The sequence below is a fragment of the Manduca sexta genome, chromosome 18 (genome assembly GCF_014839805.1).
Source record: "Manduca sexta isolate Smith_Timp_Sample1 chromosome 18, JHU_Msex_v1.0, whole genome shotgun sequence".
NCBI classification, from domain to species: domain Eukaryota; kingdom Metazoa; phylum Arthropoda; class Insecta; order Lepidoptera; family Sphingidae; genus Manduca; species Manduca sexta.
This window is the reverse complement of record NC_051132.1, coordinates 3272959-3299843: the sequence shown is the minus strand read 5'-3', so window position 1 is coordinate 3299843 and position 26885 is coordinate 3272959. Positions and strand designations below refer to the sequence as shown.

The 26885-nt window shown below is 34.9% G+C and overlaps 1 protein-coding gene across 2 annotated transcripts in view; it reads left to right on the top strand.

Annotated features, from left to right (window-relative positions):
• LOC115444254 (ABC transporter G family member 20) overlaps nucleotides 1–26885 on the top strand; it is an 83756-nt gene that overhangs the window by 50254 nt on the left and 6617 nt on the right. For both annotated transcript variants that reach the window (XM_037440112.1, XM_030169956.2), the window contains exons 2-10: nucleotides 201–462; nucleotides 3155–3314; nucleotides 9612–9748; nucleotides 12029–12154; nucleotides 13572–13665; nucleotides 16871–17056; nucleotides 17456–17700; nucleotides 18487–18721; nucleotides 20058–20235. In XM_037440112.1, the coding sequence (XP_037296009.1) occupies nucleotides 201–462; nucleotides 3155–3314; nucleotides 9612–9748; nucleotides 12029–12154; nucleotides 13572–13665; nucleotides 16871–17056; nucleotides 17456–17700; nucleotides 18487–18721; nucleotides 20058–20235 (1623 nt within the window). The remainder of the gene's footprint in view (nucleotides 1–200; nucleotides 463–3154; nucleotides 3315–9611; nucleotides 9749–12028; nucleotides 12155–13571; nucleotides 13666–16870; nucleotides 17057–17455; nucleotides 17701–18486; nucleotides 18722–20057; nucleotides 20236–26885) is intronic.

Below are 26885 nucleotides of genomic sequence, written 5' to 3'. Positions count from 1 at the left end.
AATAATAATCAACATTCCTTCTTTCCAACTCATTATTCAGGGATTGCCAAATACAAAAAAAAAATTATAAAGAAAATACTTAAGGCACAATTTTATTTAAATAACACATCTGCCAGATCTTGAAAGCCACGGTACTCATTTCAATATTCAAAAGCAAAATAAAGAAAATCTGCAAATATTCACCACCTTCTCTTTTACAGGAAAGATGACAGCCTACGACAACGAAGGAGCAACGATCTCCATGGAAGATGTGAGGGACACAGATCGGCCAATAACAATAAACACGATAGAGGAAGAGCTAATAGCCAGGAGAAATAGAATGATGAAGACACAGAAGTCCACGGTGGCGAGTAGAAAGCAGCAGGCGGTATGCGTGAGGCGAGCTCACAAGAGATATGGGACAGCGAAGAGCCCCAATGTCATTCTGGATGGATTAAATATGACTGTTCCGAAAGGGGCTATGTGAGTATACTGAGGATTTTATATTTTTTGAAGCCGTTTTTAAGGATTTAAAGTAGAAAAAATTTGTGTAATGTTCTGTTGTTTTTTTAGTTTCTACTAATAATTAATACTTAGCTAACTAAATGTAATAGTCGTCCATTCTCGGTAATCTTTTTTTATTGTTTTGAATGGCTAGAAGAGCTTGTCGTTCGCCTGATGGTAAGCGATACGACTGCTCATAAACAGTAGAAACACCATCCGTCACCTTCAATTACAAAGTATTGTTAGGTATTCACCTGCGCTCGCTATCTTGAGAATGAGATGTTTAGTCTTATTATGGCCAGTAGTTACACATATTTTAAAATTTATGTAATGTTTTTTTAATATCGATTCCAAATCAGGTAAAACAAACATAATAGGTAACTTATATTTCCATGAGAAAAGGAAAAACAAAATAAAAAGTGAAGTTACGCTGGTGACTTCCAATTTATTTCTTACTGATAATTAAAAGACTGCCTCGGTGGCGTAGTTGTATTGCATGTCCGGTACAATAGCGCTCTGAGGTCCCGGGTTCGAATCCCAGGTCGGGCAAAGTGATATTTGGGTTTTTCTGCTCAGTATCAGCCCGGAGTCAGGAATTTGTGCCCGATATGGCAATAGGCTCGCCCCTTATCACATCATGGGACGGAACATACTTGGCGAAAAGTGGGTGCCCTAGTTGCGCCTCTGCATACCCCTTCGGGGATAAAATGCGTGATGTTATGTATGTATGAGAATTAAATTTTAAATTTTATCTCTGTCTTTAACTATCGGGATAGCGTTTAATTTTTTTGATATTTTAAAAACAATGTCGTGACATATTCATTAATTGTCGGTTATGTATGTTTAAAGATTGTAATTAAATCTGAACTTCTGATTATAGTCATATTTCGTTGGCTAATGTCAGCCATTTTGAACACTGTAATTTGGCTCCATTAGTGAGTATCCAAAACAATTTACGAAATTATTTCAATTATTACCGATTATCGAAGTTATTTATGAAATTATTTCATTGTTAAAAATATTTTTGCTTGTTATTTTTATTTTTTGTTAAACGTCTTGCAGAAATTTTGACAAAAAAGGGCCCTTATTCTGTATGATAGTGTAAACGCGTAACGCGGCCGTGTCATGTTATCTTCGAGAAATGTGCGTGGAATGGTATTCTGTAAGCCAAATTTCTATAGTCCTAAACATGATGCGTTGTGTTACGTGCTTGTTACACACTGTTAAAATAACGTGCGGGATAGAGAAAAAGGCCCAAGTTTAAAAATATTAAGACGTGAAGCCAATTCGTCAAAATGGTGACTAAATAACATAATTGCATAGAACCCTTATCTATATTTATATATATAGCTGAAGAGTTTGTTTGTACGCGCTAATGTCAGGAACAAAGTACTAAACCGATTTTGTTTTTTTTTTTTCGCTAATAGGAGTGACGAGTGCTATACTACTTTTTATTCCAGGGAAATATAAAGCCACGGCATAACTGTTTCATGCGGGCGGGGCCGCCAGCAAACACTAGTTATAATGTTTGTAATAGCTAAGGAAGAAGTATTTCAGTTATTTATTAAACACAAGCTTTTGTCCGTGGCTCCGCCCTTGTGAAAAAGTATTTCCGTGATAAATAAACTCAGGAGTGATATATCTTTCTATCAGTGAAAGAATTTTCAAAATCGGTTCAGTAGTTCCAAAGATCTGGCCACACAAACATACAAACAAATTCAAACACATTTTTCGTTATAATATTAATATAGATAATCATTTTCTTTCATATCTCACCTATTTTTATGAATCAGAATAAAAACTCACTTTACTGATTTTTTTCCTGCATTCATTTCAACAAATTGACGGATAGCCCCGTTACAGTCCATTACAATTTAAAAAGAAGTTTCCATAATAATTTTCCTCCAAGAAGACGGCAACGAAATTGCCTTAGCGCCTTTAATTTAGATTTTTTTATGAAATATTTTCTTACTCCCAACGTTTCCTTCCTTTCCTGTAGGAATTTGGAGATTTAAAAGTTTGATTTGAAGATAAATTTAAAAATAGCATCTAACTTCGAGCGTTTAAATGACGTATTATAGTAAATGAGGTTTCCTTAAGTGTACAATTGATTTTACTGACTTTTTATTGAAGAGTCATAGATTATCGCTGGAAAGAACAATGCGATACTCTTCACTAACAAAGGAGTGGATAAAGTAATAATTAACTAGTTAGATATAGCATCAGGCCATTTTCAGTTTTCAGGGGTAGCCAGAATATAACCCATATTTCTCCAGCTATCTTAAGTCCTATATAATAGAGACCGTATTGTCATTTCGTGGCACAATTCCATATTCCAAGCTGATAATGAGAAGTAAACGCAATATCAATTTATTCGACCCGGGATTCGACCCCGAGACCTCGTGATAGTCGTAATGCGCAATACAACTACGCCACCGAGACAGTCTACTAATAAGACAACATATTAGATAAACCATAATGTATTAATTAAAATAAACGCTTGGAGTTTACGATACATATTTTAAGACAGTCATGACAGAATGACACCAACTTCTTCTATTAATTCTTCATCATCTTCTTCTTCTAATAATCCTACAGGTTGCCGGTTTCTTGTTCTTTAAAATATATCCATGATTGGAGTTCATAATTTTGACGCTTATCTCCTTTTCAGATACGGTCTTCTCGGTGCTTCCGGCTGTGGCAAGACTACCCTTCTATCCTGCATAGTTGGTAGGAGACGGCTCAATTCTGGTGAGATATGGGTGCTCGGTGGGAAGCCTGGGAGCCCGGGGAGCGGCGTTCCTGGACCCAGGATAGGATACATGCCCCAGGTTTGTGGTTTTAATTATCCATTTTATGATTTATAGTCTTTTCCCAAACACAGATGTTTTGGAGCCGGTTTATTTTGTGGTATAAATAGATACACGATTTAGGAAACTTCTAGAAAATAACTTTATGCTATCTGACATTTTTGAATAGCATATAATATTTATAATCGCTTATCAGCAGGTGACTTGCTTATTTGTGTATTAAAATACAAATATTTCCAACTTGTGCAATAAAAAACAAAGAAGAGAAAAATGACTAGATTATCTTAAGTTCAAGGGATGTCGTCAGGTCATCGGCTCATCAAATCTTAATCAGCTTTAAGCCTTATAATTCCAGCTCCTAATCCGATAATCTCACCTAAATATTAATAGGTCGGTCCTACATTAAATTAATTTTCAATCAGCGACCTTTGAGACCTAATTAATTTAAGATTTATTATGGAAAATTTTGTTGAAGAATATTTTTTTCATTCACTATAGTATTCATCCACGTCAAATAGAAGTGGTCTAAAGGTTAATATTGTCTTCCGATTTTCTTAAGAAAAATTGGCACTCTATAATTTGATTATTATTTGACTTTATCGTCCATACGTAAACGACATTTTTAAATCGCTTATACAGGGTCATTTTGACTTAACGTTACTAAATGATACCACATACTTATCTACTTGGAAATAACACTTTACAATAAGTTACTTGAGCCGAAAATAAGTTAAAAATAAGATAAAGTGTAAGTTTCGAACAAAATAAATATTAATAAAAAGTAATTTTAATTTTACGTGCCTTAATCACTACTACTACTCTAAGAGAATTCGTCGTAGCAGCAACATCACTCTTTCAGTCAGAAATTCACTCACACACGCATCATATTCGCATTAAACTACAAAATGATAAAAAAATCAGAAAACTAAAACCAGGATTTTTGGTAAAAATATTCGTTATTAATGGTTGGTATTTGGTACAATGTCAGCAAAGGTGACGACGAATATACGATTTCATTTAGTAACGTAATGTCAAAATGACCCTGTATACTTTAATGTTTTTCCCAAAAATACAATAAAGGAGGTTTACTTCTTTCGCACAAGATAAAAATGTTTCAAATAAACTTAGCGCATAGGTCATTTGAAGTTTTAAAGTTCAACTACTTTTGTGGCGATAGTCTATTTGGGTGTGGAACAGACGTTCTGTGTTTTTAAAATTATGTGTTATTATTCTTCTATATATTATTCTTTGTGAATTATCGTTTGCTTCAACGGCGAAGGAAAATATCGCGAGGAAACCTGCATACTTGAAAAAATCTATATAAGAATTTTGCGGGTGTATGAAGTCTATCAATTCGCACTAGGCCAGTCCGGTGGACTAGTACCTAATCCCTCTCAGTAGAAGAGGAGGCCCGTGCCCAGCAGTGGGACAGTAATACAGGGCTGATATTATTTATACTATCCTTTTGTGGCTAACTGTACATAAATTACATTTATATGTTTAATTTAGCAAAACTCCGAGATATATTAGTGATGTTTATTACATATAAAATAACTATAATCTTATACAACATAGTTAAAGACTGTGTTCTTCGTATGTTATTAAGATGCGATCTCTGTTTAGTTTTTATTGTCGTTTTGTGTTATATAGACAAGTAAAATTATTTATGTATTAGAACTTTTTAGGATTTCTTACTCAGCTTTATGGTTTTTTTAATGCGGGCACGGTTAAACTATCCTACTGCACCTGATGGTAAGTGAAGTGGAGTCCAATAGAATGTCGACTGACGAGAGATGATTACCCCTCGGCAGTCGACACAATTGTGCCGGCCTGTTGGAACCGGATATATGGGTGATTCCGGAACGCGACACACTTACGTGGACCACTATGGCTGGTTTTAACACATTATGACTGTGATCGCTATCCAGGTGGATATAAAATATATCCTACCATTAGCATTAATAAGGTTAGAAAAGTAAAATCGGGATTTTGGTGAAAATATTTGTTATTCGTGGATATTTGGCACAATGCTGGCAGAAGTGAAGACGAGTATGTGGTTTCATTTATTAACGTAATGTTAATTAATAATAATAATATCAGCCCTGTAATATATACTGTCCCATTTTTGGGCACGGGCCTCCTCTACTACTGAGAGGGATTAGACCTTAGTCCACCACGCTGGCCTAGTGCGGATTGGTAGACTTCACACACCCTCGAAAATTCCTATAGAGAATTTTTCAGGTATGCAGGTTTCCTCACGATGTTTTCCTTCACCGTTAAAGCAAGCAATAATTCACAAAAAATACACACATGATTTTTTAGAAAAGTCAGAGGTGTGTGCCCTTGGGATTTGAACCTACGGACATTTGTCTCGGCAGTCCGTCCACAACCACAACCAACTAGGCTATCACCTGCTTTGTTAATGTTAATCGACTCTGTATAAACAATGCCAAAACATTTGTGATATATCCGTTAATGTTAAGTCATTACGGATTCGAACTTAGGAAGCCATGTTACGTACAAATTAAACGCTTGCTCCTATAATTTGTATCCAGAAAGCGTCCAGTGTCATTTTCCATACTTACGCAATGTTACATAACGCTGTCGATTAGGTATAAAAGGAATTTCAACTCTACCGTCTTGGTGTAGAGTTTATTTCCATTTGTGCTGTGTCGTAACATAATAGTTTAGTGCGTCAACGCCACTTCATGGGAGGTGAAGTGGAACCTCGGAGGGTAAGTTGTCCGCAAAGATATGGGGATCGAATTATAGTCATTTATAGAGTAATTACCTTTATGATGAGAATAGACCATATAGTGTAGAGACACTAGATATATTTGGCTATATGAATGGGTTGGCTTTAGCGAGGTTACAATATCTTTTGAAAGCTGAAGGGAAGTGACAGTTCAATTTTGGTTAATAAAAAGCCATCGAAGTTAAACTATTTTGCGGATTTATCGCGGTTTTTTATTTTGTGATTTCTAGGGAGAAAATCATGATACATCATAATGGAACTGGATATACACAGGCTGATCCCGGATCGCGACTCACTTACGAGATGAATTATGGCGGGTTTTAACACCTTGTGTACGGTAGTCGCTATCCGGGCGTATATAAAATATATCCTACCACCAGCGAAATTATTTCGATGTCTAACATTCGCGTAAACATAAAAAATCATTATAAAAGATGAGGCGTTCAAACTTTTTAAAAATGCACTTGGTTTTAAATTAATATTTTTACTTACTGTTAAACAATAAATTCGATTACTTAAGACACGGAAGCGCTCGTGTTCAAGATACAGGTATCCAATATTTGACGTAATATCTGAAAATTACTGTTAACTAAGTATATATTATATAAAAAATAACAATGTAAAAGTAAGCACTGTGTACTAAAGTAGTATTTCACACTGGTACCTATCCCGGTAGAATGTATTGCAACATTTTTATATTTTAAACTACCTGTATGTTAAGAACCATTCTGCTACAAACAAAGAGTTTTAAGATTATATAGAGCGAACATTGGAAAGATTGTCATATAATTTACGCTTTTGTGATGGTTACTCAATCTACCGTGAAATAGCAAAACAATGTAACGGTGATGTGCGTGCATTAGCTTATATAACTATTGTGACTATGTACAAGAAAGACTTGGAAAAAAAAATACAAAAGAAGTACTGAACAATTTGATGACAAAAAAGAAAGCCCGGAGTTTCTTTCTGCATTTCTTCTTCGGGTAGTCATCACTTAGGTAGCTAGTGAAAGGCTGGTAGGTTAGCTAGGTTAGGGCTCATGTCCTCGCCGGTGAGGATCGCGACGCGTTACCCTTCTATTTCCCCCTACTTGCCAGTCCGAGCTGGTTACTTCGGTTTGTACCTTGTCTTTTGTATAAAGTTTATCCCTAATTTAAAATCTCCATAGTTATATAAGTAATTTTAATAGTTGTTTAGAAATAATAATTATTCTTATTCTTTGTTTTGACGTATCATAAGTGCAACTTTGTTCGCCTACGTGATAAATAAAGTATTTTATTTTTATTTTATTTTTATTTTTACTTCATATTTATTCCATATGATTCGCACGTTTTTATGCTAATATTAGCATATTTTCAGTAAATATATTATTTTTGTTTTATCTAAGGACGCCGTGACATCTTGTCATACGGACATTTCAAATAAGACAGCGACTTATAATTGGTAATAACTTTTGGAGCAAAAATTTTATAATGTCGGGTCTAATTATAAGGTTTAATTTCTTTAGCAATAAAGGATTTATCTATTTTCGCGCCAAAACTGTCATGCGACAAAGAAAGGCACCGCAATAATTGCTTGATATTATCTTAAAGCGCGGCACAGATGTTTCCGAACGTCGCCACATGCGTAATTGTGGAAATTGCAATGTTTTCCTCGTTACAGGTCATAAATGTTCCATAGCCCGAGATGGTAGTACAATTTATTGCATCCTACATAAATATAACATAGTTTCAATTATGGTTTCTTTGTTTTCATTTGTATAATGGGGTTATTTGCAAAGGGGATGTTTGAGGATTTTGAAAATGCCTATGATAAATTGGTAATTTTTTTTTGAGTCGAAATGCCGCATATTTCGAATTATTACTAATATATAAAGCTGAAAAAGCGGCGATAGCCTAGTTGGGTGTGGAACGGTCTGCCAAGACGAATGTCCGCAGGTTCAAATCCCAAGGGCACACACCTCTGACTTTTCTAAAAAATCACGTGTGTATTCTTTGTGAATTTATCGTTCGCTTTAACGGTGAAGGAAAACATCGTGAGGAAACCTGCACATCTGAGAAGTTCTCTATAGGAATTTCGAAGGGGTGTGAAGTCTACCAATCCGCACTAGGCCAGCGTGGTGGACTAAGGCCTAATCCCTCTCAGTAGTAGAGGAGGCCCGTGCTCAGCAGTGGGCAAGTATATAATACAGGGCTGATATTATTATATAAAGCTGAAGAGTTTGTTTGAATGCAATTGCAGGAACTACTAAACTGATTTTGATTTTTTTTTAATAATAGGAAGCTACATTACTCCTGTGCGCTATAGGCTACTTTTTATTCCTTTAAAATATAACGCGGGTATTTTGTCCCGGATAAGCTTTCACGCGAGTGGAGCCGCGAGCAAAAGCTAGTATAACTTTAATTTGATGTAATCCGGCATTTTTATATCCTGGCATGCTAGCACTAAACCACACAGTATAAAGTAATGTCACGTAGGCTGAGAGACGTTACACACACACACACACATACACACATTATCACGAGCTTATCGCCATATCGGGCAAAAATTCCAGACTCCGGGATACTAAGCAGAAAAACCCAAATATCACTTTGCTCGACCTGGGATTCGAACTCTGGAACTCAGAGCGCTGCTGTACCGCGCATGCAGTACAACTACGCCACCGAGGCAGTCCGAGAGACGTTACGTCACATATATTTAGTTAGTGGCCTCAACTATGTCTATCTTGTTGGGCTTGAGTTGTGGTCTAAGAACTAAATCCTTTCAGTAATAGAGAAGGTCCATGCTCAGCAGTACACAATACCTATATATAATATAGGGCTGGTATTATATCAATAGCTTTTGCTCGCGACTTTGTCCGCGTGATAAAGTTTTTCCGGGTTAAAAGTCCTGCTATATATTATCCACGGACAAAAAGTAGCTTTTACCCCTCCCAGGGGCTTAAAATATCTCCAGACTAAATTTCATCTGTATCGGTCAAGAGTTTTTCAATTTAACGCGTTCAGATAGACAGACATCTTCCCCGAATAAAAAGTAGCTTTTACCCATCCCAGAGTCTTAAGGTATTCCCAAACAAAATTTTATCTAAATCAGTCTCGTAGTTTTTTAATTTAACGCGTTCAGACAGACGCGGCCAGGGACTTTGTTTTATAATATATCAAGATTACACGTTTATATGATTGGATGTAGTTTGGCTGCCCCAGTACATAAGCCATTTGCAGTCCCGGATGTAAAGGGAGACTAGCTAGGACCCATGCCCCGGGCGGCAAATTCAAACTTGGCAGACGAATACATAACTCATAATTAATTCAACTTTGACTACTGAGACATACAGTACATTCAATACTAAAATTATTTCCCGCGGGGCAAAATTATGATGAAGATGACAAAAGTAAAAATATAGGTAGATGGGGATGGCATCTTTCAGATTTTGCCCCTCCTCGAAAAAATTCAAGATCCGGGGCTGGTCATTTGAACGAGTCATAAGTCCTTGCTATCCTGCGGGACATATTTAGTAGTTCACTATGTATATGCACATTCTACTAATTTATGTGTTATTCCAGGAAGTGGCGCTATTCGGCGAGTTCACTATCAGAGAGACGCTTATCTACTTCGGTTGGATCGCCAACATGGCCACCAAAGACGTGGAGGAGCGCATCGACTTCCTTATCCAACTGCTGCAACTACCAAATCCTACCAGGTGAGGTTTTGATCCTTTTTATACTAAAAAGTACGAGCAAGTTGCAAGTTTGATGGTATGAAACAGCCTGTAAACAGCAATCAAAACTTAGAACTATAAAGAACTATGTGCACTGGGTTATCATGAGATACTTACAAAGGTTATAATATCTTTTAGACGGTAACAATCGTGTTTGGTCACTGCCTTGGTGGTAAGATTAGACAATGCTGTCATATACGTAGACGGACTATTATGGATGAGAGTTTCCTGAGTCTATTAAGTTCATGATGGATTTATAATATAGGTCAGTAAGGGTAACTATTTTAACCGCTGTGGCTACAAGACAACTATTCTAGAAGATTGTTCACCAATTATTAAATAATCATGATTTGCATCGACAGATTTTGTAAAGAAAAGTATCTATAAAAATGACCTTTACTGCCTCTTTTCAAAGACAAAACTCCAAGGACAGACTCCTGTATAAAAATGCTTATACAGATTGTCTTTGAAACGGGGCAGTACATACTATTTTATTTTTTTTTATTTATTTAAAGCCTTTGTCTTAGCGACTATATCCTATTATAATAAAAGAACTACGGCTACATACAAAATGACTTCATTTTAAAACTAGCTAATATATTGATTTAGTTCTATCGGACAGTGGATTGGCAAAAATAGTGTTGCATAAACCAATATCATATGATTTTTGTACATTAATTCTAATGCATTTCATCATCGTAACTAATTAGCAACAAATTATAAAATATACTTGGTTTAATTCTGCTAAGTTACCACTGCTACCTTGGCAGAGCTTCTATTAGTCCACAGTCATCACGGTTTGGCGATAAAATAATCATTAAAAAGAAAACTTATTCGATGAAATATGTCCGAAATACAGTCTATAGTAATTAAGTTATTCAAATCGCAATTCACTTTTCATTTGACCTTTATCAGAATACTCTTGGCACAATTCAAAACATCGTTTTAGCAATCTTAACCTACAAATCTTAATATAAACTTTACAAACAGACTGCGCAGTTTGATATAATTATGAATACATTTTACATTCTGATGTTAAACGTTATACATGAAACAATTACTTTTAGCTAGAAATATATTTTTTTGAGTCCAGTCTGTTATAAATCATGTCAATGTCACAGATACGGCTTACGTCATGTTTTGTATTAAATTTATTGTCTAAACAAGTTAAATGTAACATTTTAAAATTTTAAATCGGACCTTTCGCTGCCATTTTTTCTCGCTGTTTTTTCTTGTTGCATCTCCTCTTCTTGTATCTTATTATTAACCATTTTCAATAAATGATCTCAATCTCAATCTTTATTCCGATTCCGAAAAAGATTATTAAAATAAGTCATTTGTATGTATGTCAAAAAAATACTGCCTTGGTGGCGTAGTTGTACTGCATGCGCGGTATGACAGCGCTCTAAGGTCCTGGGTTCGAATCCTGGGTCGGGCAAAGTGATATTCGGGCTTTTCTGCTCGGAATCAGCCCGGAGTCTGGAATTTGTGCCCGATATGGCGATAGGGTCGACCCCCATCACATAATGGGACGGAACACACTTGGCGAAAAGTGGGTGCCTGGTTGCGCCTCTGCATACCCCTTCGGGGATAAATGCGTGATGTTGTGTTGTTGTGTCAAAAAAATATTGTTTTGATTGGCCCATACATGAGATAGTTCGTAAAAAGTTATTGGCATTAATTACCTATTGTAAATGGCGGTAAATCGGATTACCAATACCTAATAAAGTATTCCATTTTCGTATTGAATTTATACGATACTGTGATTATATCAGTACTTTTCTTTTGACTTGATTGTCTTTTGAGTTAATCAATAATAATACCAGACTGTATAAAACTCACCAATAAAGGTATTATTTGCGCCAATTTCTTGTTAAACATTGAAACAGTAAAGATTTTGAAATTAAACTAATTTTCGGATTCTATCGCGGTGCTAGTATTTTATTTTCTCCCGACGTTTCAAAGACTTTGCAGCCTTCATGGTCACGGGGGGGACTGAGGTGTTGTTCATCCGTAAAGTCAAAGTTACAATATCTACCTACCAGTAAAGATTTATTATTTACGCGAATGTTAGACATTAAAATTAAACTATTTTACGGATTTTATCGCGGTTTTAATACCTACTCTTCTCCCCGCGGTTTTAATATTTTAGTTTTGGGAATCTAAAATATTAAAACCGCGCGGAATAGTTTAATTTTAACATCGAAACCGCATGAACGTGTTAGCCCATTGTAAAATTCGATATATGATTTTAATTTCCAGACAAGTTAAGAACCTGTCAGGAGGTCAGCAGAGACGTACTTCGTTAGCCGCGGCGCTCATTCATGACCCTGAGCTGCTCATCTTGGACGAGCCTACGGTCGGAGTTGACCCAGTTCTTAGACAAAGGTAAACATTTTTTTTGTGCCCAAAATGGTAATAGGCTCGCCCCTATCACATCATAGGACGAAATACATAATTATGTTGACTGTCAAGGGGTAATCATCTCTCGTCAGTCGACATTCTATTGGACCTCTCTTACCATCAGGTGTAGTGGAGTTACTTTACCGTGGCCATATATATAAAAAATATATGTTCATGAACACCACACTACATACAGCTTGCTACAAGAAAAAAGAAAACAAAAACCTGGTAACACAGCCGTCGCATCCCTATCGACGTCGCATCCCTATCGACGTCACTTCCCTATTCGGCGTCTGTAGCGTTTTTGTTCGTTCGGCCATTTTTCATACATTTTAACTTTTGTATTTAATACAACAAAGAAAATGAGAACCCTATCAAGTTTACAATAATGTATTATACAAATCAAAGATGCACAGACGCGACAATATATATAATTCGGATACCTTTGATTAATATTTTAATTTGCATATGTCAAGGTGTTAAAAAATCCCGTTCCGTTCAATTTGTAAAACCGTTCAATGACCTACGAATATAATTTTGAATATCGAACTAATTTTAATAAGATTTAACGAAAATTCAAATGCAATCTATAGGTGTTTCAACGCATGTTAAGGGCTATAAATTTGTATTAGGTCGTATCGTTTTTTAGAAACATCTGGAATAAGTTTTACAAGATGGATGGCATTGGATTTTCAGATTGACAGAGGTTTAGAAGTTTTGGAATACGTTAAATTATATTAAAATAACAACTTCTTTTGTGGCTGACTGTACATATACATCATAAAAAACACAGCTTATTCACTTAGAATAAATTATAATTGGCTACATACTGTATTGCAAAATATTTTAAAGAGAAAATTAATAATTTATATAAATTAATATTCATACTTTTCAAAAATAAATTTTGTCGCACTCAGTCAATATCTCGGGACCCATGAATGATCAAATAACTATTGCGTTCTATCACTCGAACTAAATGAAATTAATTATTGCTTAAAGTCATCATCATCATGATCACTATCATCGGACTATATAAATAACTAGCGACCCGCCACGGCTTCGCACGGGTGCAATGCTGATACTAAATACACTATAGAAAAACTGTGAACGTTGTATGTAAAAACATAGCGGCCCGCTCTGGCTTCGCACGGGTATAACATAACAAAATAACAGTATTTCTCCACTATTTAATAGATGTTATTATACATATAAACCTTCCTCTTGAATCACTCTATCTATTAAAAAAAACCGCATCAAAATCCGTTGCGTAGTTTTAAAGATTTAAGCATACAAAGGGACAGAGAAAGCGACTTTGTTTTATACTATGTAGTGATTACATTTAATTTTCCACGTGAATTATAAAATTCTTATGTGTAGTTATAACGTGACAATTTTGTTGCAGCATTTGGGACCACTTGGTGGAGATCACGAAGGGAGGTCGCACTACAGTTATCATCACGACTCACTACATAGACGAGACCAAGCAGGCTAATATAGTAAGTTGGATTTATTATTAACTAGCGGCCCCGACATATGTACTGGCCTAAAAAGGAGATAACATTTTGGAATTTAAGTACAGCGCCACCTACCGGGTCATATTGTTATTTATTTATTTATTTATTTATCATCACCATTTTGACAATATCCTTACAGGTACCTTAAACCTAATACAATATTGTCGCTATTAACTATAGTAACTATTAACTAATACACTACTTAAAACTAGAATATTTTAAAAAAAATATCAAAAACTTATATATATTTGTATATGCCCAATATTTCTAAATTGTGAAATATGTAACTTGTGAATCTAAGCCATCCAAGGACTAAACACATATAAAAATTCATCAAAATAGATCCAACGATTTGGAAGTTCAGTTATATACGTACAGAAGAAATATATATGTTTTGTATATTTAGTAAAAAGCAAAGCAAATGTGTGCTAAATTTACATGGATGAAAGTCGCGAAGTTAAAATAATTGTTAAGTTTCCTGCAATTTGCTAATTTTCTGCGCAATTTTAATTTTTTTTCGTAAGAAGCTTCTTTAAAGTATTATAAACTTTAAAAAAAGATGTATGAAATCTGTCAAAACGTTCTTAAGTTATGATGTGACTAAGGGAAATCGAGATAAATTTTTATACATAAGTATATGTAGATTATGTACACATATATAGATTACACTAGAAGGTAAATGCGCTAAACAGTATTTGTAAAAATTAAGTTAATTCCTCCTATATCAAGCTAAAAATGTTGACACCAAATTGGGATTGGATAAGAGTCGATTCGATTAGGTCGAAGAGACTAGAAGCCGTATGGAACTACTTGGGCAGGTAATACTTTGTTGAGTTTTACCGCTGAACAGTGTCTATGCATCGTGGTTAGAATAAAATTATATTGTAGACAGTGTTTCTCATTGAACATTTAACAATTTACTGGTGGTAGGTTTCTCATATGAGAGAGTCCGCCTGGGTAGGTATCATCGCAATGTCTGTTTCTGCCGCCAAGCAGCAGTGTATAGTCACTGTTGTGTTCCGGTTTGAAGAACATAGTAGCCAGTATAACTACTGAACATAATAAGACTTAACATCTTGGAATAGCAAAAAAATACTTTGTAATTCAAGGTGTTAGCTGATGTTTCTCTTATTTACGTATCGCTTACCATCAGGCGAACGGCAAGCTCGTCTTGTCATTCAAAGTAATAAAAAATAGAATAATATATATAATTATTGTTTTATTAATTGAATTTTGCAGGATATTTTAATAATTTACGGCAGTGCTCGTTTCGCTTTATGGTTCTAAGTTTCATAATTTTACTCGAATTACTAATTCCGTGGTGTCCCAAGGGGTATTAAAGCGACCGTTAGCTTAGCCTAGTCGTATATAAGCAATTTCAAAAATGCTAAATAACCAACCTCAGCTTCTCGCAAAAGGCAACATTAGAGGCTAATTTTTATACCGATCTATTATACCAAGTTACTGAAAGCCAGCATAAATACTCTAAAAGATACCGTCCTTTTGGATGAGAATGATTATATTCTCATTCCAGCTTAGATATATAAGAAAGTAAAGTTTCGGATCAACTGTCGTACGTATACAAAGAAGTGCCAACTATCCGCAGAAGTTTGTGCAACATTGAATATTTTATTTTGTTAAGAAACTTCGAGGACTGGATTCCGGACGCATGGAAAATGGGCCATCTATTATTGTTTGTTGGAATACGGCTCATACTTGGCATGAGTTTTGCGTCATACAACTTACTCATAAAGTTATTGTATAGCTCATTGAAAAGGCTATTTAGCTGGGCCAATGGGTAAAAAGTCCGTTTGATCACTGCGCCTAACTTTAATGCCAAAGGAATAATTGCGTTGCGGCTTTTGAAAATAATGGAGATTTACCGATGATTTTGGAACTTTGAAAGATTAACCAGCGAATGAAAGGATTGTTTGATAGTGAGTGATAATTATTGAAGAAGAGAAGAGAATTCATAGAGCAAATAGAGATTTAGGTGTCCTAAAATCTGTTCTTAACTGCAAAGCTGGTGCTACGTGCCGGATTTAGTTTGACTATAAGACTCAGTATGGGTCGAGAGTTTTTGTTGTATTTGAAATTGGCGAGACTGTCTATTCTTCATTGTAGTTTCTACAACAAGGGAAACATTCGCTAGCACAGCTGGTGATAAAATATAGCTTCTAAAAAGAGTTTTCGAAATATAAATCCTTTCTACTTATACTTTCGTAAGGATTTTGTGGAATATAAATATTAATATTGCATTTCTAAACTTTAGTAAAAATGATGCTTGATATTTTGTACCTATCGAGGATAAAAAGTTTGTAGTTTTCTGTTCATGATATACGAGTTAAAAAGCTTTCGTATTTTCGGCATGTAAAAGATTTTTAAAACCGAAAGTTTACTGATTTAATATTGTTTTAGTCTCAAAGTGATTTTAGATGCGTTTGAATAAATTATAGGAGTACCTATTACATGTGATACATCGATATATGATATGTATTGACTTGCGCTTATTCCTTTCGAGAGTTAAATTATTATACCAGATCTTATGATTAATTATAATGCTTAGGTTCTCTATAGGGCTACCAGAAAATATTATTTTCATTAATTAACAAACTAATCACGTGTGGCTAGATCCGCGCATCAAGATTTCTCAATCCCAATGACTTTTGGCATACACTCAACATGACTTATAGTGCTAATTGTTATTAAAATATATTTCATATTAAGACGCATTCCATGTATTTTTATTTATTTATTAGTTTGTATAAGCCTGGGATTCTATTATACATGCGGTAGCCAGACTATAAGACGTTGTGAGCTCATTCTGCGTAGAATGGACCGATATTAGCAAAATTTAAAATTCTGTATATTTGTAAAATGTAGGTAGATATTATAACGTTGACGTCAACGCAGTCCGCCCCATGACTGTGATGGCTGCAGTCTTCGAAACATAGGGAGAAATTAAAGTATAAAAAACTGCGATAAAATCCGAAAACTAGTTTTATTTCGATATCTAACATTGGCGTTATCATAAGAAATCATTATACTTATTTTTTTTTTACACTGGTATAGCAGACTTAATGCCACAGGCATTCTTTTCCATGCATCCTTTAGGTGGTGCAAAATTTCACCAAATTATTATAGTTGTAAAGATTCTTTGCAAAAACAAAATAACTTCTACTTCTAGATCGGTCTTATGCGTGGAGGAAGGTTCCTGGCTGAAGAGGCACCGAGCGAGTTGATCCGCAGGTACAACGCGGAGAGTCTCGAAGAAGTGTTCCTCAAATTGTCGGTTATCCAGAACCTGGGCAAGCGGAGAAGATCGAGCATTTTAGCCGATGTGGTGGAGAAGGTGGAATTACCTACGATGCCGGTAAATAAAAAGGACTTATTTCTTTACTTTAGGAAGATGCAAGAAACCTATTGATGTTGAGAAGTTCTCAATAAGAACCGCTTTGAATATTGAAAAACTATTTTTTAGTAATTACTGCTGATTATAAAGTTATTTATATTAAGATATAGGGTTCTATACTTATAGCATTTTATTACAATTTGTAGTCTCGGGATACTTGTGTCAAATTATATAAACCGCGCAAGTAGCGCCTGTTTAATAAAGATTTCTAAAACAACAACATTTTATCATTTGGTTCTCTAATCGATAATTATGCTGCCATTTAACTAGAGAGCCGAATATAGATTATTATAATAATGTTAGTTCGTTACTGTTTCACAATATTTTCTTCTAAATAAGATGACAATGCATGCTATACAGGATCCGTCGGCAATAGATCTAGAAGAAGCAGAAATAGGAGAAATCTCCGGTGAATTTGGAGATAACGTGTCGATGAGCAGTAAAGGAAGAGTGGTGGTGACGCCCGACGTTCCGATGCCGGTGGAGTCGTTGCCTCCAGAGGAGAAGGCGACGAGGTCCTTTGTGGAGACTATAAAACCGATGAAATGGCATCACATGAAGGCGCTTATTTGGAAGAATTTCTGGAGTTTGTTCAGGAATTTTGGGTAAGATTTTCCGTTGTAGTAATTAATTAAATGGTCAGCCTAATGGTAACTGTCAATGCATATTACAATGCCAGGGGTACTACGACTCTGTCTACAGTGAAGTTTTGAGTTCTTTAGGCTCTATGAGGAGATAACATTTAGCACCGGAATTTAATGATTGAGGAATGACCTTTGATTTATTTAAAAACTGATTGTAGTAAATGTCGAATTTACTTGAATGTCATAACTTTACTGAGACTTTATAATTCATAGAAATATCATTGAGTATCTTTGAGTTTATAATAAAGTTTACTGTTAGGTTCCTATCAAGAGTTAGTTATAACTATTTTTAACAAAAGAGCTATGTAACCAAAAAATACATTCAAAGGAACACAAACGCGAAAGTAAAAAATATTAAATATAATCTTTCGAGATATGTTCGGCCTTAATATAGTCGCATAGTTTTCCAAATGCTACATTAGTTCATTAGCTCAAAGCGATTACAATATAAACTGATATTGTATATCAACATTCCAGTTTGTAAATGAAATATAACTTGATGGCTTCGCCCGCATGAAGGAGTTTTCCGGGATAAATATCCTTCCATATTTTTTCCCGGGATATTGAGTAGGCTAAAACCTTCCCACGTTCCTAAAATATCTCCATACCAAATTTCATAAAAATCCGTTCAGAAGATTTTGAGAAAACCAATAACATACGGACGGATAGAAGAGAGGGCTTTGTTTTATAAATTAATAAATTATGTATAAATATCAAATTTTAATTTTGAATTCCTTATTCATTTAGCGTCATAGCTTTTATCATGGGCCTTCCTGTCTCCCAAATGGTGTTCTTCTGCCTCGCCATCGGGCACTACCCCGTCGGTCTTCCCATCGCGGTGGTCAACTACGAGTCAAACAGTACTACACCTCTCTGCCCTTATGAGAAGACCTGCCCTCAAGACCTGGCGACCTATGAATGGAACCTCACTGACTTCAGCTGCGTGTACCTGGAGTTTTTATCTAAACGGCAGGATAATTTGGTAAGTTACTCTTTATAGAGCGCACTTTAGAATTCCAATGAAGTTACGTCACTGTGATTGGAAAAAGAAATTAAGGGTAACAACAAAAAAAAAGACAGTGACTTCATTCATCATGCATTTTTTCGGTTTAATAGTAGTTGTATTTATATTATTAACTTTAAAGGTAGATGCTTGGTTTCTAATATACAACTAGTACGCGAAATATTTGTTTACTACGACAAATTCTAGAAAATCTGGTTGTACTGTTACTGTAGAACTACATCTCTTGAATTTCATAAAGGCAACTAAACAGTAAGCTTACTGTACGATAATTAATCTGGTAATTTTATTTATTTATTCTGTCTGCAGTTGTGTTTAAAAGTTAGCTTAAACTTGTTTGCATAATCAAGATCTCATCAGGCATGCATATTGTAACAAAAAGTCATGTTTTCTCATTTGTTAAACTAACAAATAGCAAGGGAATTTAATTTTATTTGATTATCAAACTTCTAGTTCGCTAACAAATTGGAAAAGAACAAATAAAATCAACTATATTTGTAAATGGTTGAGATTTTAACAATGTAAACCGAGCATTTGGAAGTTTCTTTTGTTAAGTGAATACGGACATTTGTTGCGGAGAGTGCAAAAATAGTTGACGTGTTTGAGCTATAAAGGTTCAAAGAGCTGCATTCTGGAGTACAGTGGGTTACAGGGACACAGAGAATGGACTTGACAACACTCTAACAAATTAACCACTTTGTTTAAAACGACGTAAATGGGACTCTTTTAAGCGGAAATCTGAAAATGTGAAAAACTAGCTTAATGCTGCAGTTTCGCTTCCTCTCTTTCACACTGTCTTGACAATATTAATTCAAATTAATATTATATTATATTGGGCTGGAACGACTTTTGTTCCCGTCCTACTGGCAGCATTCATTCTATAGGCACACAGAACAAGAACAAGCAAGGCACACAAAGAGTATAATAATAATTTTATGAAAATATTTAAAAAATATATGCACAAAATAAGATCGGATTTCTTATGTTTACTTACACATTGGAATAAAACTTTTTAGTGGATTTTTTTTTCGGTTCATATATTACAATTTTCTCTCGACATTTCGAAGATTTTGCAGCCTTTGTTGTCCAGTCCGGCTCATGACCACGATGGCTGTAAAGGCTTCGATATGTCTGATGAAAATTATAATATAAATACCACTATAAAATAAAAAAAAAACATCTAGTTTAAAACAATAAATATGTATAATGTACATATACTTTAGGTGTATTTAACATTATTTCTTTCATACATTTTACATCATTTCTGGCGTTACTGTTATATCTGATTTCTTCCCAGATACTGTATCCGACGAAAGAAGCGGCGATGTACGACGCTTCCCACGGGAAGGCGCGAGCGGTGCTGGTCTTCCACTCAAACTTCTCCACCTGCCTCCAGGACAGGATCACCGACCCGAGACGCGCTGACTTATATACCGTGAAGAACTCCGACATAGAGGCTCATATGGATGATACTGGTAAAATAATTATTAATGCCCCTACAAATGTATTACTTTTATCAAAGATGGCTTCATTGCATCTAATGTTAATTGAGTTGAAACTCTAAAGAATAGCAATTGGTAAAACATAAATACACACACATATATACATACAGTCGGCATAGTTATGCTGAGCTGTCTAATTGTTTTTTCAGGTTATGTTGCATTCAAATGTGGCGATTCTGTAGTTCACGCGCTGTCTAGTTATTGCAATTGTTACTCCTAGATAAGCCGGTGTATGTATATCCGGGTTCTCCCGTCAATTGACACTATCTGGACATCATTTTACTTCCTAACAGATGATATGTAATTTTTCAATTCCAATACTTGATGGCTTAAAATATAACGCGTACAATTTGCGCATTAGGTACATTCAATTTGCTTCTTATACCCATGCCATATGGTTGCTTTTAATGTTTTGCAATGATAATATTAACTTAACCTCTGCGCATTTTCGGTTCATTAGCCTGTCCGTCTCGATCTAGAATAAAGATGGATAGTTTTGCTTGAATGCTTCTTAAAAAGCCAATTTATAACGCCCACTGCATTTGGACAGCATGACAGTTGAAGAAAAAGCATTTCTTATGAATTTACACTTCTTATTGGAGTGGCAAGAAATCTTTGCTTGCTGAATTCTAAGTACAAGATAGTCTGGAATTTGAAATGTAGTTGATTCATGGAATTAATACTAATAAATAGCTTTGAAAAGAAAATAACGTTTCAGTTCTACTAAGAACTTGTTTGGGATCCTTCAGAATTTTCACTTCAAGTAGACTATCAGTCGGTCTTAGAAACGGTACTATAAAATACGTGTAAAATAATCTTAAGATGATGTAAACGTACTCTCTTTGCGGAAACGAATAAAGGTAGAAAACAAAAAACGAAGAAATAGAAGAAGATTCCACTGAAGGTATCACGATACCTAATAGTAAAATGTACCCAATAGTGAAACTATTTTTTGTATTTTTCCGCAATTTTTGTTTAATTTTTACTCCCGTCGTTTCGAAGACTACTTCATAGCTACGAGTACGCCCGTCAAAGATAATAATTAAACAAAGTCGAGATGAATCTGAAAACTAATTTTGTTTCGAAGTTTACATTCTCGTAAACTCAAATAACCAATAGAATACTTGATTATCTAGACTATTTTTAAATATAAAGAATTATTTTTACTTTATTTGGTTTTAGTAACATTACATAAAAACAAAACAAATAATTAAAGAAAACCAAAATAAACTACATACTTAATTCAAGATAAATAAAAAAGAAACAAACCATAAATATAATGAAAATAAATCCAAATAAAAAGAAAACAATATTTTAAAAGCACGAATTAATTCTCATTATTTATTACTTTAAGCAGTTAACATGGTTTAAGCATTGGAAAGCATTCCTTGATGTGGTATTTCAAATAAATTTCGAGAGAAGTGGCCAAATCATTAATATTCTTTAAAGATCCACTCGGAAAAGTACTCTAAAGCTTTGACTTAAAGTTGAGAGTTTAATTATTTTTTTAAAATGTTAACACGAAATCGCTTCGATCGGTGTTACAACTAATTTATATGCAAATTATATACCTTTTGCGACTCAATGTAAAAGAACCATTGGACACCCTTAATTAAATGGGTTCATGGATGTTATGAAAGAAAATGTAGAAATATTCAAAGAGAAATAATTCATTCATGCATTTTTATGTAACTATATTAAAAGTTGTAGTTTCTTTGCTTGAACGCGCGGATCTCTCGCAACTGCGGTTTCCACTCGGAAATTTCTTTTACAGACTTTTTTGTGTCGGGAGCAAGCTTTTATATCGGGACGGCATTAACACGGAAGGAACCACGGGTAAACTTATTATAAAATATGTAAGGATCATTGTTTTGTATTATGGAGTGGTATGGGTTTATGATTATCGCCCCTATTAAAAGGTGCAATTTAATTTCGCTCTGCAGTGCGATATCAACTGAGACGCTGTCAAATTAATGTCAGCATCTTAAGATCATCATAAGATCTGGCGTTCCGTACACTCATTGTCTTCGAGTTAACTGTACTGTGATCCGTACACCTGACGTTAGTATGTTTTCAACATTGACAGCGTGTGGGTATATACGGAGTGGCGCTCATAATATAGCATCTCGCGTCTAAGTGTAAACCTGAATGTGAATAAATAATATTAGTAAAATTCGTAAAATTATTTCTTGTTCAAGTGAATAAATAGGTTATAACAGTGACGTTTTGGTTGCCATTATATTTTAGACTTTGAACAAATAGTTTATATGGACGTTTGTATCTATAGAATATACGTAAATTGTTCAATACCTTAAATGTCTACTTAAGATCCTACTCAAAAGTGAGATTGGTTTATTAGTACCACCTTGATAATTATAATTATCCGTACTCCATAGTAGGGCATTGGAGGTGGATACTATATATGGAGTATGAAAATTGGGCGTTCCGCTTTGCCTTTTTTTTGATTTTATCGATGGCTTGGTTAAGTGGCTTCACTGCACGTAAGGGCAGAAGAGTTAAACATTCCTGGACGGTTTGCATAGTGATGCTGGGCTGCTTAATTGCTTCTGGTCTTGTATGTTGTCTCGACGTATTATTTAATAACTACGAACGTAATTTCGCTAATATTCCAAGAACAGAACGAAAAAAATGTATACACCGAAAATATTAAATAGAAAAAAAAATTTAAGTGTGAAATCAATAAATCTAGCAACTCAAATTTATATCCAACAATAGCGAGTCCTCCACATAGCCTAAGTCGCGACCAAAGTCAATAAATATTGTTAACACGTGTTACACTTGGAGCGAAACTGCAAGCAGTTGCTCGTTTCTTTTACTTCGTTCACGTGAATTTATGCTAATTCCTTCGGAAAGTCTATGATGGATCGAAATAAAATATCCTTCTAGACTTGTAAGTGAGTTTTTAAAACTCTGAGTACTAGTGTTAAGCCTGTTATGTTTGATTTAATCCCTAAATATTTTGGTAGATTCTATATACGTATTACTAAATTCTGGATTATACACACGATGTTTTCAACAATGGTTAAAGCTAATAGAAAATAAAAAGAAATGTATAGGAATGACGTATCCTAGTACATGGATGGCGAACCAATGACATGCGTGTTAGTGGTGGTACGGGACAAAATCATTTGTGCACGAGAGTGATATACCTAACATTGTATACAAGCCGACTAGCCGCGACGGTGGTTGGAGGTTGACTAAGTGAATGTCGGGCAATTACCTTGCTTTCGTCTTGCCAGTATTGAGCTCGGACAACGTGTCTATGCAATAAAAACATCTTAGGTATATGTATCTTTCTTTGAACTTTACTTAGCTTTACATTTAGTGCAGTGAAGACACTTTGCCGAGTTCCGATAAAAAAAAAAACAAAAACATAGTTGGGTCATAAAAAGTCGCTAAAAAGGCGCACTCGAATAGATAAAACCAGTCCTGGATGGCCCCTTCCTGGCCATATTTTTTTTTATAAATAGCATGTTAACCAATAAAGGTTTGACATCCCTGTCCTATTGATATATTTATCAATACACATAGGTGTTTTTTTATTCTATTAGCATCAACGATTGTAGATTGGCTTCTCGTCTAAGGGTCTAGGAGTGCAAAAGAGATTAGAATGATAGATGGTCTAGGAACCTGGTCAAACCACCAGCGGCGAAAGGTCGATACAACCTTTCATAATTTATATGTAAAATTAAAAAGCGGCGATAGCCTAGTAAAAGGCGGCGATAGCCTAGTAAAAAGCGGCGATAGCGTAGTTGGTTGTGGAACGGATTGCCGAGTTGAATGTCCGCAGGTTCAAATCCCAAGGGCACCCACCTCTGACTTTTCTAAAAAATTATGTGTGTATTTTTTGTGAATTATCGCTTGCTTTAACGGTGAAGGAAAACATCGTGAGGAAACCTGCATAGCTGAGAAATTCTCAGCTATTTTCGAGGGTGTGTGAAGTCTCCCAATCCGCAATAGGCCAGCGTGGTGGACTAAGGCCTATTCCCTCTCAGTAGTAGAGGAGGCCCGTCCCCAACAGTGGGACAGTATATAATACAGGGCTGTTATTATTATTATTATTATTATATGTAAAATTAAATCATTATAAGAACGATTTCTAAACTTTATGCATATTTTAATACCTTTAAGTTGTGTCGGGTTCTCTTTTGGAAAATGTCACCCTTCGTGACTGCAGACCACTAATATAACATCTATTCTGGTTTCGGGGCTCAATCACATATTTGATTCCCAAAGAATTGTGAAACTTAAAAAAATAAACTCTACGATTATCAAAGCAATCACTTGCAAGCAAGTTTTGTAATATGCATGAACTTAAAGAATAAAAGTTAAATGCCAAAGTTAAGAGATAACGGGTTAAAGCCGGGTTCACAACGGAAATGGTGCCAATTATATAATTACGTATTAAAATCGGTGAGGCAACCGTCTTCCTAACGAGGATTTAGAACCAGATTTTTATTTAATTCTGATTTTTCCAATAAATTTCTAGACACGTAGAAGAAGATTTCCAAATTTCATATATTTTCTTTACCAAGATTGAACCTGTATGATGGGAAGTCTTAACTTAATTTAGATCATTAGAACTGATTCTAAATGACTAATTTACCTCAGGATTATAAGTTTTGTCTCCATCAATGTGCACTCACCCTAAAAATATATTTAAATTCTAAACGGAACTTCCTCGCGATATGTGGTTGATATTAAAAGTCCAAGTTGGATCGTTTGCGTCTCGATTGTTGTTAGAAGGCTTGTTAAGTCGTGTTCTGGGTTCTAAGTTCCTGGTATCAAAGTTTCTTGATATTTTGACAAGTTTCAAGTTATTTATTTCGTTTTCATCATGACGTATTTTGTTAGATTCGTTTACGGTACATTATTTAGTTACATTTATGGTACTTCCTCTGATCTCAGAATTTGATTTCCCTGATGATTTTAGAAAGGACGTAATATTCCGTCTAATAAATATCTCTTTCACTTATAATTTTCTCACATTATTTATATCAGCCTATATAAGTAATATCAAATTTAAAACAACTGCAGCAAACATCAAGCACCAAATTATTTTCAAATTTTCACCGGCAGTTTATAACAAGTTTTAAAAATTGATAAAAAATTTATGCATATGGTGAGTGTACTTTAAAAATTCTTTACACCAATGTAAAGAGCCTTTCTTACAATAACTACCTTTATTAAAATATAGTTAAAGTTGACAATAGAGAATGTAACACCCTCAACTGACCTACTGACCGTTAGATCAGGGCACAATATTAAACAATTTGAAAAGGGTCACTCAGTTTTCTTACATACGACAAGAGACCCCGCTGCATGTCATGGTAAATGGAGTGGAGTCCAGATAGACTGTCAATTGACGACAGATGATTATCCTGCCAGTTGACATAATTATGCCGCCCTGTTTGAAACCCCGTATACACACTAATCTCGAAATGAGACACGCTTACGTGGCCCACTATGGTGAGTTTTGCATTGTCGACCTTGTAGATGGAACTGTGAGCTCACACTATTCCCTACGATAGGGCGGTCGACATGTAGCATTTACTTATTGCTGGAATTATGTTCAGTCAAATGATGTAATATGATTTGTAATCTATTGCAATTACAATTTGAGTTTTTAGAATTGAAAAGACTGCAGATTCAATTCGTAGTAACATACATAACATCACGCATTTTATCCCCGAAGGGGTATGCAGAGGCGCAACTAGGGCACCCACTTTTCGCCAAGTATGTTCCGTCCCATGATGTGATAGGGGGCGAGCCTATCGCCAATTCGTAGTAATCAGTCAAATAAAGTTTTCTTAATGTAACTCTAATGTTGGTTCCCAAGATACAGAGCTCACATAGTTCGGCACTTCTGGCAATTGTAGTATAAAACGTATTCTTATGATTTTTTTTTTAATCTTCGTAAGTCTTATTTTTAAGGTTTTTTTTATCTGTGCCTTCTGTAAACGTTTGATTGTAGTTCACGCGTTATAAACTCGGTTCACCTATACTTGTCTGACCGGGTCAGCGTTAGTTCACTCTTCAACAATAGTGCCAATTCATCAGTCTTTCCCTTGGCCACTCCATAGATTTATTATCACCTTTTAAATCGCTATCGCTTTTTATGGGTATATATTGTTTATTTTCTATATCAATATTATTGATAAAGCGCGATGAGAAACCACTAATGACCATTTTATGTATCATTCTAGAATTAATATAAAATATTATAATGTTTTATTGCTCGACTACTATATTTTGCGAGATAATAAAACTCACTAGTATGACTAAACTTTAACAAGAGAAATAAAACATATGCATCAACCCTGTTGGTGGTAGGACATATTTTATATCCTCTCGGATTAAAAAAATATAAAATAAAATACCCTATAATATATTATAAATAATGTTACTATGTCTTATATTCTATTGTTAGTTCTTTTCATACTGGTACAGGAAAGTGGCCCTACTGTATATGACGTTAAGCTAACGTCCAGGGGCCTTATTCTCTATCCCGCACGTTATTTTGACAGTGTGTAACAAGCACGTAACACAACGCATCATGTTTAGGACTATAGAAATTTGGCTTACAGAATACCATTCCACGC